This window comes from Lissotriton helveticus, chromosome 2_2 (assembly GCF_964261635.1).
Source record: "Lissotriton helveticus chromosome 2_2, aLisHel1.1, whole genome shotgun sequence".
NCBI lineage: Eukaryota > Metazoa > Chordata > Amphibia > Caudata > Salamandridae > Lissotriton > Lissotriton helveticus.
This window is the reverse complement of record NC_136060.1, coordinates 289,952,438-289,972,707: the sequence shown is the minus strand read 5'-3', so window position 1 is coordinate 289,972,707 and position 20,270 is coordinate 289,952,438. Positions and strand designations below refer to the sequence as shown.

Genomic DNA, 20,270 nt, shown 5'->3' with positions numbered 1-20,270 from the left:
TCCTCCCGCTGGGTAGCAACACCCGGCCGGCTAACAGAGAGTCGCTGCACATAGGGGGTCTGGAGGTAAGCACCACAATACAGTACCTGGGGATAGACTTGACGCCAGCGACTGCCCAGACGGTCGAACTTAACTACACCAAGCTCCTGTCCCGTGCCCAGGGCGACATCGCACGGTGGAAACAGCAGCCGCTTTCGTGGCTGGGACGAGTGGCCGCCATCAAAATGTCCCTTCTGCCCAAGATCCTGTACCTATTCCAGACCATCCCGGTCACTCCCCCATTGGGGATGCTGAAGAAACTGCAAGACGTCCTAAACCAATATGTGTGGGCTAACAAGAGGTCCAGGATGAGACGCGACTTGGTCACGAGGGTTACGGCAGAGGGGGGCCTGGGCGTCCCAGACTTGCGGCGCTATTTTCAGGCGGCGCAGCTCAGATACCTGCTGGAGTGGTCTAGGCCGTCTTCAGAAAAGCACTGGTTATTTCAGGACAGGGCCATGGCGGGCCTGCCCCTATGGAAGGTCCCCTTTTTGGCACGACCGGATAGACCAGCGTACCTCAAGAAATCCCCTATTACCAAAACTCTCCTACAGGTGTGGGACGCAACCGCGGTTCCGAGGGGCCTGACGACTTTCCCCTCCCCCATGACGCCCCTGTTAGATAACCCGGCGTTTCCCCCAGGCAGGTCTCCAGGCTCGTTCCCCCAATGGCGACAATCTGAGTGCCGCTCTGCGGGCCACCTGTTTGATACAGAGGGCTTTCTGACGTGGGACATAGTGACGGCGGACTACACACTTGACAAGCCGCTCCGCTACCAGTACTTCCAACTTCGGCATTGGCTGACCCACGCGGACGTGGCGCCTCTGGCCAGCCGCCCACTCACCCCATTTGAGAGGTGGATTATGACCAAAACATCGGACTCACGGTCCATTACGGAACTATACCTCATGCTGTCCCCGCCTCCCCCCACGGAGAGGTCTGCCGGACAGAAGAGGTGGGAGAGGGAGCTGGGGCGCGCCCTCTCTGACAGGGAATGGCAGGACATATATTACCGGGCTCACCACACGGCTAGAAACACGGCTAGCAAAGAGGAGGCGGTGAAGATCGCCTATTATTGGCACTTAACCCCGGAACGACTGCACCGCGGGAACCCGAGCAAAGACCCCAATTGCTGGAGAGGGTGTGGACAGACGGGAACCATGATACACATTCTAAGGGAGTGTACCGCGGTGCGGGAATTTTGGGAGGCAGTGCTTAAGGACATCGACACCCACTTTGACACCGACATTCCTCGCTTCCCTGCTTATGCGATACTGGGGCTCCCCAACAGATTGACGTTCCCGCTCAAATCCATTAGGGGTAAACAGATGGGGTTGGCTATGGGGGCGGCGAACCAACACATCCTGTCGCTCTGGGGAACTACAAGGAAACCCACTCACACGGGGTGGTTATATAGACTGTGGTACATCATGGGGATGGAGAGGATACAGGCCTCATTAACACAGACATCGGAATCATTTAGAGAGGTGTGGCAGCCACTCATCTCCCTGCTCTCCCAAGAATTCACGGAACTCACATGCCCGAAGTATCTCAGGGTTCTGAAACTGGCGGAGGGATTCCGCGACGAGAAAACCAAAGGAGGCCGCAAGGGTTAGGCTGCACCCCGTATGGACACCTCTGGGCGCTACATGGAACACACCGAGTGGGAAGGGCGGGGGGAGGGTTGGTGGGGACGAGGGTCGAGCACGGTTGGGGAATGTTGGGATGGGTGGGGTTCCGGGGGGGGTTGGGTGGAAAGGAGTTCCAAAGGTCAAGACGAGGTTTGTCTAACACCATACGAGCATGCATGGACTCCTGGCAACCCCTCGTTTCACAGGTGGCAGGTTCGAATGTGCGTTGCATCCGGGGGGGGGGGTGCTGCAGCTTTGTTCTTCTCGTTTACTGTATGTATGGTATTGCTTTGTGGAACTCAATAAAGAGACATTTGATCAAAAAAAAAGGCTGTTGTTATAAAAAGCTCCAAAGCTCCATAGCCGGTTAAAGAAATCTGGCACCAGCGCTAACATGGGTCTAGTTACTGATCTCTGTTGCAGGGTCTCGAAAATTATCGATGTCATTGGTGTTGGAATCGACAAAGGAAAATTAAGCCTCATCGCTTTTCTCACAAGGACTTCTTGGAATGTGGTGAAATCATACACCAGTGAAATACGTGGAGGTGGACAGTCAGACATTGTTGGTAAATAAGTCCAGTAGACGTGGATGATCTTGCCCAACAGTGTGAGTGATGATGACGACGATGATGAGAGCGTCTAGAAAAAGCTGAATTATGTTGTCAGCTACGATGATGGTGCCTAGAATGGTGGCGCAATTTAGATCGTGATCTCTATGGTGTCACTGGTACCTGTGGTGGAAGAGATCGTGGTGGTGGCAAAGGAGGAGAAGGTGGTGGAGAAGCTGGATGAAGAACAGAAGATGGAGAAAACGTTCTCGAATACTGCAAGTCTGGTGAGGGGTAAATGAGCCTTCTCTATTTCCTAGCCACCTGTAGCCTTGACGACTTTAAAAGAGTTCTCGACGGCGACCTCAATGGACACCACAACATCGAAAGGGGCCTGCGGGTCGACAAAGCAATGGATGACCTCGATAGACCTGGCCTCGATGCTGATCTTCGGCGCTTGCTCAACATCGTGCATTGAATAGACGGCGAACAGGTCCTTGACGTCGACCGGGACCAATTACGTTTTAGCGCTGTTTTCTTCTTGGCATGTCTACTAGAGGTTGGAAACAGAGACCTGGTAGAGGTCTGACCCTCTACATGCCCTGAGGTCCCACCTACAGACTGAGATTGTAGCCTTCCTCTGTTCCATGAAGGCAAATCTTCTCATGGTCTCTCAGGGTATACCTAGAAGAGTTCCTGTAATGCTGGCAAGACTCAGGAATGTGGCCTTCTGTAAGGCATATAGTATACTCAAACCATGTGGATCTGTCTTGGCCTCATTTCTCCCACAGGCAGGGCACTTTCAAAAAGACATGGCATTTTTCTGTCAAATTCTCTGTAATTCCTGTCAGGGAGAGATAAAAAAAAGTTGAGCAGAACTGTTTACATTCAAATTCCGTTAAGAATTTTGAAAAAAAAAAACAAATTTGGTTGAGCTCAATGTTCTAGGGTCCTGTCAGCAGGAGTCTGACAATAGGAACTGAAGTAACTGCCACCTGCTGTGAATGATGGGATACGGGCCGTATCTGGATTCTTAAAGGCACAGTGACTTTTTTAGGGGAAACGGCCACTGCAACGTGGCCGTTTCCACGCAAACCTTTACCACGCATGCGTGGTTACCACGAAAGCCTTTACCACGCATACCTTTACTACGAAATACGTAGTAAAGGCATGTATGGTTAAGGCGAAAATTTGAAAAAGTGGGCTTGGGGGGTCTCCCCCCAAAAATTAAACAAAAAGCGAGGGACTAAAAAGGGGGGCTGGGGTGGTCTCCCCCCCCCCCCACACCAAAAGAAAAAAACACACCTGATTTGAAGTGAAGTGGAGGGAATCAGCGTCGTTAGAGAGGAAACAGAAAGAAACTTCCGCTTCCTCTTTACGACATCCGACATCAAAAAGGGAAGATGAAGAACAGGACTCAGAGACGACATGGAGAGGTAATGGGAATTTAAAATTAATAAAAATTAAAAAGATTGAGGGTTAAGGGCAGGGGTAAAAATAAGAAGGATTGGGGGGATATAACCTTTAGCACGAGTATGCCTTTAACATGCATACATTTACAACGAACATCTGTGTAAATCTATGCGTGGTAAAGGAATTTTCGTGCAAAAGGTTATGCGAACAAAAAGCATTCTGTTGTAACGCATGCGTTGTAAAGGCATGCGTTGCAACGGAATTTGTTGTAACGACATACAGCACTTTTTTAGACATATAATTGCAGCCTATGAGACTACTTTATCCTGCTGCCTTCATCTCTATAATAAAAAGGGGTTTGTGAGGGATATTTATACTGTCTTGCACTAAAATTATCTTAAAATTACTTTATTCTGGACACTTTTTTCTCTTCAAAGTGAAGAATCTGGCCATTGTAGCCTAGGACGTGGAGCTGGCAAACTCGCATTTTTACGAATGGCTGACGCTAGGCTTGGACAGCTGCATCCCGGCTAAACTGGGGGGGAAGAGTCATGGGCCATCCAACCCTTGGTTCAATGATTCGTTAACCATAGCCAAAAAGGGCTGCAAGCAGCTTGAGCGTGTCTGGAGATGCCTGTATGACGCGACAGCAAAGATTGAATATCGGGCGGCCGTTAAGCAGTACCATAAGCTTATTCGGAGAGCACGAGCGGAGTACGTGGCCAATAAAATCCTGGCTAGAACTAACCCCGCTAAGACGATCTTCTCCCTGCTTAAGGGTATGAAGAGCGCGGGCGCTTCTGGGTCTTCCCCTATCTCCTCGAACCACCAGTGTAATGAGCTAGCGCTGTACTTTGTGAATAAAGTAGAGAAGATATACCTTGGTCTGCCTATGGTGGCCCTGCCTACTGAGGTGGAGGTACCGGGGGTTATTGTCCCTACAGTGGGAAACAGCCTGTAATCTTTTCCTCCCCTGTCACCCATGGAATTCGAGTCCCTTTGTTTGAAAAATCAAATCGGGCTCGACGGCTGACCCTTTGACACCTACACATTTTCATCAGTTCCACTCTTTTATCTCTCCCTTGAATATCAACCTGGTTCACCTGTCTCTGTCCTCAGCATCCGTACCTGGGGCGTGGAAACACGCTAAAGTTATTCCACTGCTAACAAAACCTTCCCTGGATCATGCTGAGCCAGGCAATTATCATCCTATTTCCCAGCTGCCTTTTTTGGTGAAGCTGGTGGAATCGCACGTCAATTCCAATCTGTCCAAGTTTATCAAGCAGAATGTCATCCTGGACCCGTCACAGCACGGTTTTCAAGAGCATCACAGCACCAAGTCCGCTTTGCTAGTAGTGACGGAAGCCACCCGGGGTAGCTTGGATGTTGGTGACTCAGCGGCCTTGGTCCTTTTGGACTTAAGTGCCGCGTTTGATACCGTTTCCTACGCGATACTTTTAAAATGCCTCCAGGAAATCGGTATCAGTGATGCGGCCTTAGACAGGATTCGGTCTTTCTTGGAGGGGAGGTCTTTCCAAGTCTCTGTGCCACCTTTTCATTCACAGGAGTTCGCTCTGCATCAGGGGGGTGCTGCTGGGCTCAGTGCTGAGCTCTTTATTGTTCAACATCTATGTTAGACCCCTGGCTGCGGTAGCAAAAGGTAGGGGGTTGTCATTGGTGTCATATGCCGACGACACCCAATTGGTGATCGCCTTCTCCAAGAAATGCTGTATCAAATTGGACAAGTTTAAAGAGGACCCTTTAGTCGTCTCTGACTGGATGGTGGTAAACCGCTTACAGTTGAACGCTACTAAGTCAGAGATCCTATTGTTTGGGAAGGATCGGGAGTTATGGTCCGAGCAGTGTTGGCCGTATCCTCTTGAACCCGCCTACCTGCCCAAGGAGGCTGTGAAGAACCTGGGCGTGTAGTTCGATAACAGCCTGACTTTCGACACTCAATCTAAAGCTGTGGCCGGGGTTTGTTTCGGGCTTTTGCGAGGCTTGAAACCGTTGCTGGGTTTTTTCCCTCCCAAGGTGTGACAAAACATTGTCCAGGCGTCAATTCTGTCCAGACTGGACTATGGTAATTCCCTCTACTTGGGCGCTAATAAGGCCAGCATTAAGCGCTTGCAGAGGATACAGAATGCAGCGACTCGTATTCTAGTGGCACTTCTGAAATCTTGCTCAGTTACTCATGTACTCCCTAAACTTCATTGGTTGCCTTTTGAAAAGCGCATTGAGTTTAAGGCTCTTTGCGTGTCGCACTAGATCTTGACTCTCCGGGCACCTTTGGGGTTGTCCAACTTGTTAGAGTTTTATGTGCCACGGTGCCCTTTGAGATCCGCTGACCAAGCGTTGGTCTGTATTCCTCAAGTCCGGAAAGCCAGAGCTGGTGGTCGTTCGTTTTGCTGTTTGGCGGCAAAACTCTGGAACTCGCTCCCTACTCCCATTAGAGCAATTTAGAATCACTTGTCTTGTCGAAAAGCCATAAAGACTTGGCTTTTCCCTGTTCTCTCTGTTTAACACCGCAGTTTTACTCCTGGGCTCATGTCTCCGGTCTTTGGTGTCGCTGGGACACCCCGTCGCTGGTGCAGCCATGCGCAATACAAATCCGACTAATAATAATAGGTAAATAGGCAGCAAATCTGTCTCTATCTTTCTAAGTGTATTTGCAGGCCTTCCTGAAAAAAAGTGAAAATTCTACCTTAAGAAGAGATGTGTATATATATATGTATATATATATATATATATATTCACTGAAAAAACCATAGGTTATAGACCATATATAGTTAGGAATTAGCATTTACAAAACCTTGAAAATTCACTGAAAAAACCATAGGTTATAGACCATATATAGTTAGGAATTAGCATTTAGAAAACCTTATTTTACTCACACAAAACCATTGAAATTCCATATATAGTTAGTTGCACTAACTATATATCGCGCACCCGCAATCCACTGCTGATGATGTCACATATTACATCATTCATGACATGGTCAGTGACATCACTGATGACATCACTGATGACATCTCAAATGACATCACTGATGACATCATCTAGTGTCTGTGTGTTTTTGTAAAGTTTAAATACGTTTTACATATTGAAGAATGACTGGATGTATGGAAGACTGAGTGTGTGTGTGGCTGGCTGGGAGGTGTGTGACTCTGTGCATATCAATGTGTACTTGTATCAGTGATTGTATAAGAGAGTAAGTATGTGTTAGTATATGTGTGAAAAGTATGGTGTTCTGTGTTTAACTATAGATGAGGAAATCGAAGTGTGATTGATTCTTCACAGGACTGACTAGGTGTATGAGTGCATATGATAGTGTTCTAATAATAAGTGACTGTATGTATGAGTAATTGTATGGGTGAATGAATGAATGTGTGTGTAGACGTACGAATCAGTGGGTGTGTATGTAGTAACTGGTATTGGTGTGTCATGATGTCATCAGTGATGTCATTTCAGATGTCATTAGTGATGTCATCAGTGATGTCACTGAAGTATGGTGTTCTGTGTTTAACTGTATAGATGAAGAAATGGAAGTGTGATTGATTCTTTACAGGACTGGCTTGGTGTGTGAGTAACTCCATGGATGAGTGGCAGTGTGTGACTGTCTGCATAGGTGTATGAGTGCATATGATAGTGTTGTAATAATAAGTGACTGTATGTATGAGTGATTGTATGGGTGAATGAGTGAATGTGTGTGTAGACGTAGGAATCAGTGAGTGCTTATGTAGTAACTGGTATTGGTGTGTCATGATGTCATCAGTGATGTCATTTGAGATGTCATCAGTGATGTCATCAGTGATGTCATTTGAGATGTCATCAGTGATGTCATCAGTGATGTCACTGACCATGTCATGAATGATGTAATATGTGACATCATCAGCAGTGGATTGCGGGTGCGCGATATATAGTTAGTGCAACTAACTATATATGGAATTTCAATGGTTTTGTGTGAGTAAAATAAGGTTTTCTAAATGCTAATTCCTAACTATATATGGTCTATAACCTATGGTTTTTTCAGTGAATTTTCAAGGTTTTGTAAATGCTAATTCCTAACTATATATGGTCTATAACCTATGGTTTTTTCAGTGAATTTCATTGGTTTTTTAACAGCTAATATCTGTAGCTGTAAAATGTAGTATAAGGGAAGGAAACAGACACTTATGTTAAAAGAAAGACAGCTATAGGGGAGTAAACTAGAGATACTATTACCCGTAATCCACTGCTGATGATGTCACATATTACATCATTCATGACATGCTCAGTGACATCATCAGCAGAGGATTGCGGGTTTTTTGGCAACGTGCCTTATCCACGGTTTAATAACGCTGCCTTTTGCTTTATATAAGTTTTCAAATTGTATGAAATATATACCAATAGGTCGTTATGAACCTTTAGGTAGTGCTTTTCTTCATGAGGTCTGGTCGCTTCCATACACATACAGATGTTTCAAAGATGATCAAGAAGTTTATCTGAATGGAGAGGAATGCACTGAGACGCCAGATCATTCACTAATGTGTAGGCACATACAGTTACACGGTTCATGCAACAAACACCGACCAAATATGGCTTGCGTGTTGCAAGGCACGCCAGTTCCTGCTATCATCCCCACGTTCAAGTTGTTGGAAAATGGTAGTTATTTGATGCTCAATAATGAAGATTGTTCTGAGTTAATTAAAAGTATTCCTTTTATCGTAACAGTAAGTGAACGGGTTATTTGCTGCAGAAATGTTCTATTTCCTCCCACACATGAACATAGGGAGTTTTCAATCTGGCCACAAATACCAACCTTGGGACAGATTTCAACGGCATGGCAAGAATAAGAGCTCTTTTGTCTCAGAGAGAGGTGGCCTTGAGTTCGGCCCGTGAAACTTTCGTGCTTCACATAGCGAACACCCGTACAGAGGTGCACACCCTTTTCAATTCAGATTTGCCTTTCAATTTCAGCAAGATGGTTCGGACTATCTTTAACGCATCCTCCACAAAGGCCCTGGCGCACTTTTTTAAAGTTGTTACCAGTGGTCTCGTGACTTCATTTGAGAAAATCTTTGGAGTCATCCCTGCTTCCTTTCATTCTATTTTCTCCACTCTGGTTCGTGGATTGGCATTTTTACTTGCATTACCAGCGGACGCTCTTGTGCTTTTTTACATTTTTAAATATGGATGTCCCTCCTATGCAACCTCCCACCCTGCAGCTGCTGACACTGTTCCGCAATCGCATGCTAGAATATTATGGCACAATGCCGTTGGCGATATTAAGCACGGCATATGGATTATCTTTTCGATTCTCCTACTTCACCTGTGTCCAGCCTGTATTTCACTGCCTGACCTGTGATTTCGATTGGGCCATTAATTTGTGTCTCTGCGGACCGGTTTCTCCTGACGTCGACTTTAATCAGCTGATGACTCCTATCATTACTCACGAGTTGGTTTGTCCTGGCGAAAGGATTATGGCTGTGGCATGGACTACTTGGTCCCTGGAATTTACTGGCGGCAGCACAGTCTTTCTTGGAACAGAGCTTTCTTGAAAACCCACCGAGCTGTCCTCTGATGGTGATAGAGGATCCGGTGCTGGGAGAGCACGTATGTTCTTTTCCGCTTTTAAATTGGATGGCTGAACTGTTTTCGGATGAAGACGGTGACTTCCTATTGGAGGCTGTTGCAGCTTATTTTGCATACACAGTTATGTCATAGACCTTTTTCATGTTTGATATGCTGAGTACTAGCATTTCATTGACAATTCATTGACTTATTTGTCAAGTTTTTATTATTTACCTTGCCTATTGGCTTAAGACTCGATAAAGTACTTGGCTGTTTTATTTTTCTTTAGCATTAAATTTTCCTAGTTTTTAATGCTTTACCTTGCGGACCGTCCACATATAAACTTGCAATCTGCTCTCATGAGATGGCACTTCTATTATCTTATTCAGTTCGTTTCCGGATCATGGGGAGGTGTCATCTAGGTCCTGGATATCTTTACACCGTGTTAAGTTAGCATGGGCTCATTACCGGTTTAAACGCCATTTTTCCTTTTTTGCAACTTCTGCACACGACACTTAGTTGTTGCTTTAGCTTTCCACCTAGTAGTTCATCGTGGTTTACATGAGAATAATATGTTATTGCTCTACTATCTGCTTTGCTTGTTAAACTATATCTGTACAGCGAGTGCTAAAGTTTCAAGAACAACACGATACAGAATTGTTATGAGGTGTGATCTCCACGACTTCATACTCATAACATAAGTGCAACTTCTGCCAATTCTGGGCATGAGGCGGGTTTTATATTGCTTTGCCGAACACACATACACAACAGTTGATGCGGTTCACATGAAGAGAGAGCTGGTGTATGCTGATGTGATTCCTTCAAATCTAAGACACTAAAGTATGGGCACGCCCTAAACCAACACAAAGAGACCTTCTTAGCAAATAATATAATATGTGTATTAGGGAGGGTGAGATATAAGCAGCCGCGGGCCGTGGAGGGAGTTACGGTGAGGCAGGGAGGCGGGGAGGGGGAGAAGCAGGGTGGAGCCCTCTCTACCTTGCCCCTCCCCCTCCCCGCCTCCCTGCCCCACCGTAACTCCCTCCACGGCCCGCGGCTGCTTATAAGTGTTGCTAACTCTTATTCATTTACAGCATGTTAACATACTATCACCATTCGCTTTTTATGTACTAGTAACTATGCTGGTAATTTTGCTACTGATAATATGTGTACTTGTATTATCTAAGATACTACGCCTGAGAAGACGGAATTAGTAAATAAACATTTCAAATACACATGTGTTCTTCTTAACTCCATGTTCTGGTTTCTAAGAAATATATAACGACCGACTGTTCATGAGTTCCACGTATCCTGAGGTACTATAAGTTCATATTCTGGATTGTCTAAACATTGAGAGTTTGTTATATCCAATGTGACACTGTACCTAGCTTGCTAAGGAGTTTTTGATTACTAACGTGAGTTTTGGGACACCCTAATTCGCCGAGGTTCCAATCCTCTGTCCACAGTTCTGTGTGAGAACAGAAACCCTGCGACAGGGGCACCCCCGACCCTTGCTGGAGCTTCATCACACTTGCGATACAACTCCAGCAATGCGCCACCTTTACGGCACAGATACATCACGCATCTGTGCTGTTTTTGCCCCATGATGCGCCGCATTGTAAATGCAGCACACCATAGGTGACGGAACAGCGGCACAGAATGACTAACACATCCCTGGTGATGCGCCAGTCATCATAAATGTATCCCTATGCTTCTTATCTTGTTAGAGATGAACCGCCATATGTATCATCAAAGTTTTTTGCATTTCCTAAATAGCGAACTTTAAGGAATAAATAGCGATTCTTTACCATTCCTAGTTTGCGATGAGCTATTTGCTAATTACAAATTACCCATTCATTTCCTTCATTTCCATAGGGCGGTTGGACTCACTTTTAGCTCGAACGGCTGAATGGATTTCCACGAAACTTGGCAAAATTGTAGGGACTGGTAGCCCGATGTGCCTTTGCTATGTCTCAAGATATATGCTCCAGTGGTTTTTACGAAAATTAACTTTGAAAAATATATATTGGGCTACATTGGCCTATATATATGTTGGAGCCCAAATGTAGCCCAATGTAGCCCAAAGATGGCCGCCAGACACACAAAAAAACAAATGTAGCCCAAATATCAGCCAGATGTAGCCCAACTATAGCCCAGTGACAGAATGACCAATCAGCTTCGCAAACCTCCGTTACGCGAAGCGAAGCGCTGTTACAGATATATATCTTTTTTTGAACGTTAATTTCTCAAAATCCACTGGAGCACATATATTGAGACCTAGCAAAGGCACATCGGGCTACCAGTCCCTAATATTTTGCCAAGTTTCGTGCAAATCCATTCAGCCGTTCGATTATTATTATTATTATTTTTTTTTGCCCCGCGGGGCCCTTTTAAAACCTCCACATCAAACCTAGGGGGTCAGCGAGGATCTACTATGCCCCCTTATAGTTATTTCCCCCTTTGTTTTGACCTCCTCTTGTCTCTCGATCCTACCGAGAGACAAGATGGCGGCCGCTACGGACTTTTTGGAATGTTGACAGACGCCGGAGAACCAATCAGCTTCGCTTCACAAAGCTCCGTTGCGCGAAAAGTACGCGTCCTGGGACGCTGCCAGGTCCGCTGTTACAGATATATATCTTTTTTTAAACGTTAATTTCTCAAAATCCACTGGAGCACATATATTGAGACCTACAAAAGGCACATCGGGCTACCAGTCCCTACAATTTTGCCAAGTTTCGTGCAAATCCATTCAGCCGTTCGGGCTAAAAGTGAGGCCAACCGCCCTATGGAAATTAACATGGGAAAAACGCGTTTTGGGACCCCCCTTTTTTCTCGGCCCCCCCTTGACGAACCCCCCCAAAATTTTCAGGGGCTGCTCAGAAACAAAATGTGCCATTTTCCTGAAAATTTCAGCCAATTCCGTCCACAAACGCCAAAGTTATTAGACATAGGATTTTCAAAAATCCCATAGGGAAAAAATCCTAACTATATATACCTACTGGCGACCGCCAGTAGGTAATATATATATATATATATATATATATATATACACGCGTTATGCCTCCGGTGCTTTAATAAAGTGCTTTCTTCGTGGCTCCCTGCTTGTTTCCCTCTGGTTCTTTCCATGGTGAAGTGAATCTTTCCTTTGATATTTTCGCGCCATACCTTGGACGTGATTGGGGGACCCGTCTCGCTTTGTGGCCGGAGCTCAAGGGTATTTGCTCTGCAGCTTTTTGTGTGATCCAAGGTATTGGAACAGCTCTAGCCCCCGCAACCAAGGAACATTTCGGTGTTGCTGCAAACGCAGTCCGTGACTTCACGGAGGGACCGGCATCATTGCAGCTGTGTCTCCAGACCGCTATGGACTTTGAATATTGCTGAATTCATTTTAAACTGCACTTACACAAGCTTAGTCAGATTACCAGCACTCCATTTGGGGTTTCAATGAGCCTAAATGAAAACACTTACCTGGCAGCCAAGATGGTGTGTGCTGGGAAACAAAGTCTTCAACGAGGCAGCGTCCAGGCGTTCAGGAAATCATTTGGCTCAGCTGGGCTTCCACCAATGGCAGCAAGATGGATCACAGATAAGCTACAGGTGGCAGCAGTCGGTGTTTGGCATTTGATAAAGGGACTCTTCCCGAAACGTGTCATGCCTCCGGTGCTGCAATAAAGTGCTTTCTTCGTGGCTCCCTGTATGTGTCCCTCCGGTTATTTCCGTGGTGAAGTGAATCTTTCCTTTGATATAAATATGTATATATATATATATATATATATATATATATATATATATATATATAGCAAGAATCCTTTTCAAAGAAAAAGAACAGAGGCCGTGAGGGGAAAGCAGGTTGGACACAGCTTTATTTCATTAACGTCCCAGCTCTGGCGAATGCATTTCGGCGGTTGTGCCTTCTTCAGCGCCGTCAGCTGTTAAGAACACATCCCTTCTACTCTCATCCTGTTTAAAATAATTGCCGGCACTAAAGTCCCTCCTCCTAACGCAGTCTGCGCACCAATTAGAGTCCGTGTGCATTGTCGACGAACTCCAATTCCCAGCATGCCCCATCATGGTATCCCGAGCTGGTGGTGTGGCGGAGTGGAAGTCCAATCTGTGCAGTGCAGGCTCCAGGTGAGTCGGGTGGGTCATGGCGCCGTAGAAATGAAGTCGGCCCTCGCTGTGTCCCCTCGTGTGCTGCAGCTGCCAGATGCGCTCGGTTGAATTGTGAGAAGGGGCTGTCAAATGCGAGACAAAACACCCTCTCGAAGTCAAATACCTCTGTCCTCTCATTCTCTTCCGGACGATCATGGCGGTCAACGAAGATACCAGTTCCCTGGTTGTGAAAAAGCTGCAAGCAGCGGTATGCCAGTTAAACTTCGTGTCGCTTGGTGCTGCATGGCCATCAGAACTGAGCTGCTGGCAAGCTCAGAAAATATAGCAAGAATCCTTTTCAAAGAAAAAGAACAGAGGCCGTGAGGGGAAAGCAGGTTGGACACAGCTTTGAGAGCAGAACAATGGCAAAAGGGGTTCTAAGCACAATTGCACCTATCCTATATATTGCCTCGTTTTTATATGGTGCCACGGATCGGAGATTCTTTTCCCTAGATCTCCCAGAACAGAAAACTTTTTTGTTCTAACATACAACTTTTTCAAAATTGATCCAGCACACAAAATAGTATAGTAAGAATCTATGTAATCACAATTTTAGTTTATAAATCAAAAGAATGCAAAATCAATTCAGTAGCAGAGTCTTGAGAAGCTTTTTGGGAGTTCAATATTTATTTGATTCTTCACACGTGTAGCCAACGCGTTTCGTCCTCCACGGACTTCTTCAGGGCAAATAAAGTGAACTCATCTTCATACTGCAAGAGATATAATCTTCCATCCAGTTTGGAGACAGTGTTATTTAAAAAAATTATTCTTCTCTTTGGTAAATGGCAGTTTCTTCAATGTCATCAAGTACAAAAACTTGGGTCAGATAGCCCAATATAACACGAATTTGAAATAGTAGATCAAGCCGGCTCAGTCGCGTGGCGTCTTCTCTTGTGGACACAGCTTTATTTCATTAACGTCCCAGCTCTGGCGAATGCATTTCGGCGGTTGTGCCTTCTTCAGCGCCGTCAGCTGTTAAGAACACATCCCTTCTACTCTCATCCTGTTTAAAATAATTGCTGGCACTAAAGTCCCTCCTCCTAACGCAGTCTGCGCACCAATTAGAGTCCGTGTGCATTGTCGACGAACTCCAATTCCCAGCATGCCCCATCATGGTATCCCGGGCTGGTGGTGTGGAGGAGTGGAAGTCCAATCTGTGCAGTGCAGGCTCCAGGTGAGTCGGGTGGGTCATGGCGCCGTAGAAATGAAGTCGGCCCTCGCTGTGTCCCCTCGTGTGCTGCAGCTGCCAGATGCGCTCGGTTGAATTGTGAGAAGGGGCTGTATATATATATATATATATATATATATATATATATATATATATATATATATAACCCCTGCTCCGGGGACCCCGCACATGGGCGGGACTATTCATCGCTTATGACTATAAATGGATATCCCCTACGAGAGAAGCATTTGTTCTCAATGGGGTTGGGGTGCTCACACACACAAACTCAAACATAGACGTGATGTACGATTTTTCAAGCATAAATGCTATTTTGGGTACTCTCTTATTTGTTGGCGATGCCAACCCCTGAATGGTACGGAAGCATACCAAAATGATGTATATTTATCATCCGCACTCCACAAGTAATCTCAGTGGCTGGCTGATCTCTCTCATCCCGATTAATTGCCTGGCTTAGAAATCACATAGAATATGCAGTCATTTAAACTTTGTGCACTTGTTCATAAATAGAAGACATTTTTTCTTCAGCATGGTTTGTGGCTTCTGTCCTTGGATCCCAGATATCTATGGTTGGACCATAAGGAAACTTAACACCTCAATGTACTTTCCTTTACTTCACACCATAAGCAATCTAGCAAGATAAGAAGACCTGCCTCACAGTAACAGAATAGCTGGCAAAATGCAAAAATCTAAATGGTTTTCATGGAATATCATTTCCCTTTTTATCTCTGGACACATTAATGGCACATATCAAAATGAAATATGTTAAAAATTTGAACATTGTACATATCTATTGCCTCCTTCGACTGGCTGGTTAGGAGCAAAGATTGCCTGTTTTCATCAATATCCTAAAATATGTTTTACTTCAGCCGCTGCTTTGCAGGAACAAAGAACAACTCACATACGGGATTTTCTGGATCTCTATAGTGGACGATATGACGCATATCGAAAGTTTGCATTCGGTTTGATTTGTACACAGTGAAGTCCAAGTGGAAGTACTGGTATGGAGCTTAATAGTGGATATCAACTCCTGCGCTATAGGCAAACATTGAAGTCATGTTTGTATTTTCACCATCTATATCCTAAGAAAAGTAACAATTGGGGCAAGAACAGTCTCACTCTGATTGGTCACCTTGTAAGCATTGTGCAAAACACGTTTCCCAAATCTTTACATAACCTCCAAAACATGACATTTCACTTCAGCCTCCCTCACACATAAGCATGCCTGTGACAAATGACAATTTGCATATGTGTTTCCTTGTGTCTCCTAATGGTAGATATACTATCCATGTGCGATGTGCATTAAGTTCACACGCTAAACCAGATGCAGTTCAAACTGCCGTTTTCACAAAGCAGGTGAAGTAGAAAAGTTGGTATGGCTCAACTGTCAGGAGGCATCAGATCACTTCTGGACAAAGAGATACATATCAAAAAACATTTATTTTCCACATCGACTGGTAGGTGGCAGAACAGCTCACTTTACTTAGCTGGCCATAAGACTGTGTCAAAAATACGAAGAAAATAAAAAGGTTTCCAATGTTCCCAACAAATGATACTTCCAGTCAGTCTCTCTTACACAGAAGCATGGCCTTGTCAAAGGCCAAACCATAAAGTTATTTCCTGGTCTTTTCTAATTTAAGGGTACCAAGAATATATAGATTTTCAATAGGTTTGGGTGGTTCACAGACTCTGTAATGGATGCACTGTATGCACGCATTTTAAAAAGAAAGTTGAGCAGAACTGCTGATATGTTTTACTTGTCGCTCATAACATACATCAACCCCTGAACCTTAGCGAAAAATATAATATTTTTCAACAACTGCTCACACTTAAGAATCTATGAGTGAGTAGAAGTACTCACTTTCCATGAACTATTGGTCAAAAGGATGTGCAGTGTATGGCAGTTTTAAAAATGTTCAGAAAAAGGATATTTTCCTCCATCTTCCATCCCACAGAAGCATGGCTGTGGCAAAGACCAGTCCACAAAGGGGTCAGAGAAGAGTGATGATTTTAAATGTGCCTCCCAAGGACACTAAACCTGCCAACATTTTCAGAAAAAGTTTACCAGAAAAGCTTCTTTCTTTGCAGATATTAACCCCTGTACCAAAGGAAAACCTCACTAATCATACATTTTCAACATCAGCACATCAGCACATCCTATGAAATCTAATAATGTGTGATAGACTTTCCTTGCTCCTATTTTCTGACAGAGAGATTGATATTCACAAAATTCCCCATAGATTACATTTGCCTTGGCAAAAACAAATAATGACCAAAATGATGATCCTGAAGAACTACTGGTTTATACCGAGTCGTAGAACAGATTAGATATGAAAGGTAATAGTGTACATCCAAAGAGTACAAATAAAGTTATTTATACTTGACAACCCAAAGTTTTTAATACAAACTCCACACGTTAGACACATTCTTAATCACTCTAACAAGTCATAAGTAATAGAAATCCGCTGAAGGTTCCAGTTGCCACCAGCGGTACAGGGCGAATCACATATTCCTTTGTATTTTCCAATTGGTACTATATATGACATGCATAGTTGCATATATGTGTTGTGACCTTGTAGAAACAAAATTGACCTTACATTTTCTGCACATCTTAAAGAATGCATCCATGGCTAGCGAGGGGAAACAACCTTTACAACGCAACTTTTACCACGCAGTGCCTTTACGACGCAACCATTACAACGCATGTCATTACAACGCATTGCGATGGGGGGGCGCTCTAGGATAGGGAATAGATTTAATTTACTATCCAACACCTTCCCTACTATCTACAGGGACTTGAGTTGGAATAGTAAATTAAACTATTCACTATCCAGCACCCCAAAGCGCTATGCGTTGTAACAGCATGGGTTGTAAAAACTGCGTCATAACAGCATGCGTGGTAAAAGCATGCGTTGTAGTGTCATACATCCGCTAGCGAGGCCACATTTCCACTGAACGGTAGCCAAGAGAAAATGCTGAAATTCAATCCTGCATATTCTTCTATCAAATTTCCATGAACCAGATTTTTCTGTTAGGCCTCACCATTTCAGAAAAATGTTAGCTGAACTCTGGGATGCACATACTTATTTCCCTGGGTTTGTTTGATGTGGGTATATTTGATATGCATAGAGGTTTTTGGTTTCAAACTGCCAGTAATCACCAACCTCAGTAATCTTATGGACACTATATATACGCTAGCCCTCTGTTTCACACTCTGCAAACAATCTTGTAACACAGTAGGAAACCTATAGCCTCCCTTGGACCACCTGTGCTGGTCAGAAGGCGGAAAAGCAGGATAAATAGATGGACGCAGTGATGTCTCTCCCCATCCCTTCCTGTTTCTTCTGATCCAAGCCACATTGTGCTAGGGCTGTGGGCATGATGAGGAAGGCTTGTAAGCCAGCTGAGTTATTTGAGATCTATGTACAAACTCTTACCTTGGGGTTCTCGTTGGGTTGACAGAAGTAAAACTAGAAGGGGCATTGTAGCCTCTACCACTATTCCCCCAGCTGCCCTCTCATGCCAGTCACAGACATAGGGGTTTCCTGGTGGGCATAGTTAGGATAAAAGCTGGGGGCAGTGATCACTGTTCTAAGCCCTTCCCTTCCACTAATCTAACATACTCAATGTTCATCCATGTAATACCTGAAAGGTGGCAAGGAAACCCCTCCCAAGTCCTTCTGATACACGTCGCTGATCATCCTCTGTTACATTAACCAGACACCATTGCCATTTACCTGTGGAACATTCATAACTGCCGGTAACCAGTTAGCACACTCAGATTCTGGCAGTAACAATCACCACTACCAGTTCCAAGATGACAAAGATGCCCATTGTACACTAGCTGATGTCATATCACATGTTCCTATGAAGAATAGCATAATACTATTTCCATTTGAATTTTCAAGTTGTACCCATTGTAGCTATCTGCTGTGTAACACACCACACTTGACTAGTAAACACATCTCAATCTCAAAAGTTCATTATCTTTCATACAGATGCAAGAGTTTTTTCCTAAACTTCATAAAGGCATTTCTTTACTGTCACATAACAATGATAAACATCTCCAATCTATGCTGATGAAGACACACGTAAATCACCAGAGTAAGAATGGCATGCAATGGATTACATGAATCAAAGTAAGCCTTATTTATGTCGACATAAAACCTGTAAATAAGAGATTTAACTCAGGCAATGTTTACCTGAGATATTGTCAATGTTCCCACTGATTTGGGCTCAGATAGAGATTTTGTTGAAGATCTCAACTGGCCGAAATTCAGACAATTCCAAAACCAACACGCATGGAGAGATGCAAATTAACATTCACAGCATGGCCTCCAGGAGAATTCTTACATGTGTACTGTTACGGTCTACATGATCCAGGTGACAGTCCGCACTGCACAAACTCTAATGTGGAGTGATGTCACTTATTGGTTTAATGGGCTGGCTGTATCGATGAAACTGTCCTTCCCCATCAACTCCAGCATTTAGACACAGAAGACCTTCATATAAGCGGGGAATACGTTTTTATAAATTAGTCTGGTGCCATTTCTGCCTTGCATCTGCACGAACTTGTGGTGGTATAAAATTGAACTATCATAGTAGATACCTTTTGTTTCTATTCGGACAACTTGGTATTCACAAAGATAGAAATTGATAGTTAGTGATTCATAGTTAGGAACTGATTTGAGTTGAACAGACAAATCGTTTTGGAGAGTGATGGCCTACCTTCATGGTTGGAGTCAGGTTTCCCTGGTTAGGGTTGAAAGAATAAGATCGGTTGCGGTGTGCTTCACCACTTGGAACTGTATGCTGAAGTTTTCGTTCCTCCTAAAAACACAAACAGTTGAGGTTGAGTCACATTTATTACCAGTTTGATCAATATTGTCTTTCAAAAAAGTAAATATATTTTAGATATTTTATTTGTATTAATATCAAGGGACTGAGTTTAATATAAAAATGAGACATTTTCAAAAGACCCAAACCAATACAAAAAGAAGTGTCCTATTTAGAGATCTTAGAAGAATAGCACTGGAGAAGAGAATATGTTATGCACCGCAAAGTGTACATAGAATACTTTTTGTGAAGTGGATGAGCATAAAGAAAACAAGTCATACAACTTCAGACAATAAATATGATGAAAGAATTCAAGAAAAGAACCAAGTTAAAGAAGACATAAAAAAATGAAATTTTGGTATACATAGATTGTTTTCCTCCAGCCAGCCGTGGCCTCTTTTCTACCTCCTCTAGTGAGCACCACACTATTGATCCTGTTACTATTACTTGTGGGAGACATACAGTCCACCAGATGTTGCACCTGATGCCATTTCTCCCAATTGTAGCTAAGTAGGCGCGGGGATTCCGGTGTAAAATAGAAGAGGTCCACAAAAAACCTGAGTTTCAGGACTTAAGAAACTCCAGTCCCCTTGTCTCTCGCTTCTATCATGCTGTGAGCAATAAACACCTTGGGGGCTGTGGCGTAACGAAACTGGAAGCCCGCCCCCCGCAAGTACACAGAGGGGGCCTGCCTCCCCAGCCCACCACTTACCACTTTTGCTCAGGGGACCCCCTGAAGCTCAGGGGCTCCCCCGCACCACGGATGCTTATGTTACACTAGGACTGGGGGGGGAGGGGTACACAGTTAGTGATCCGCTGAGAATGATGCACGCGCTAACTCCTGTCCCTGTTTCCGGCTAGGAGCCGGCACCTAACTCGAATTTATTTTCAGGAAAATTGGTTATGGAAGAT

At 44.3% G+C, this 20,270-nt stretch overlaps 1 protein-coding gene across 3 annotated transcripts in view; it reads right to left on the bottom strand.

Moving 5' to 3' along the window:
- FAM184B (family with sequence similarity 184 member B) overlaps positions 1-20,270 on the bottom strand; it is a 619,377-nt gene that overhangs the window by 183,562 nt on the left and 415,545 nt on the right. For all 3 annotated transcript variants that reach the window (XM_078678422.1, XM_078678421.1, XM_078678423.1), the window contains one exon: positions 19,251-19,352. In XM_078678422.1, coding sequence (XP_078534548.1) covers positions 19,251-19,352 — 102 coding nt within the window. The remainder of the gene's footprint in view (positions 1-19,250; positions 19,353-20,270) is intronic.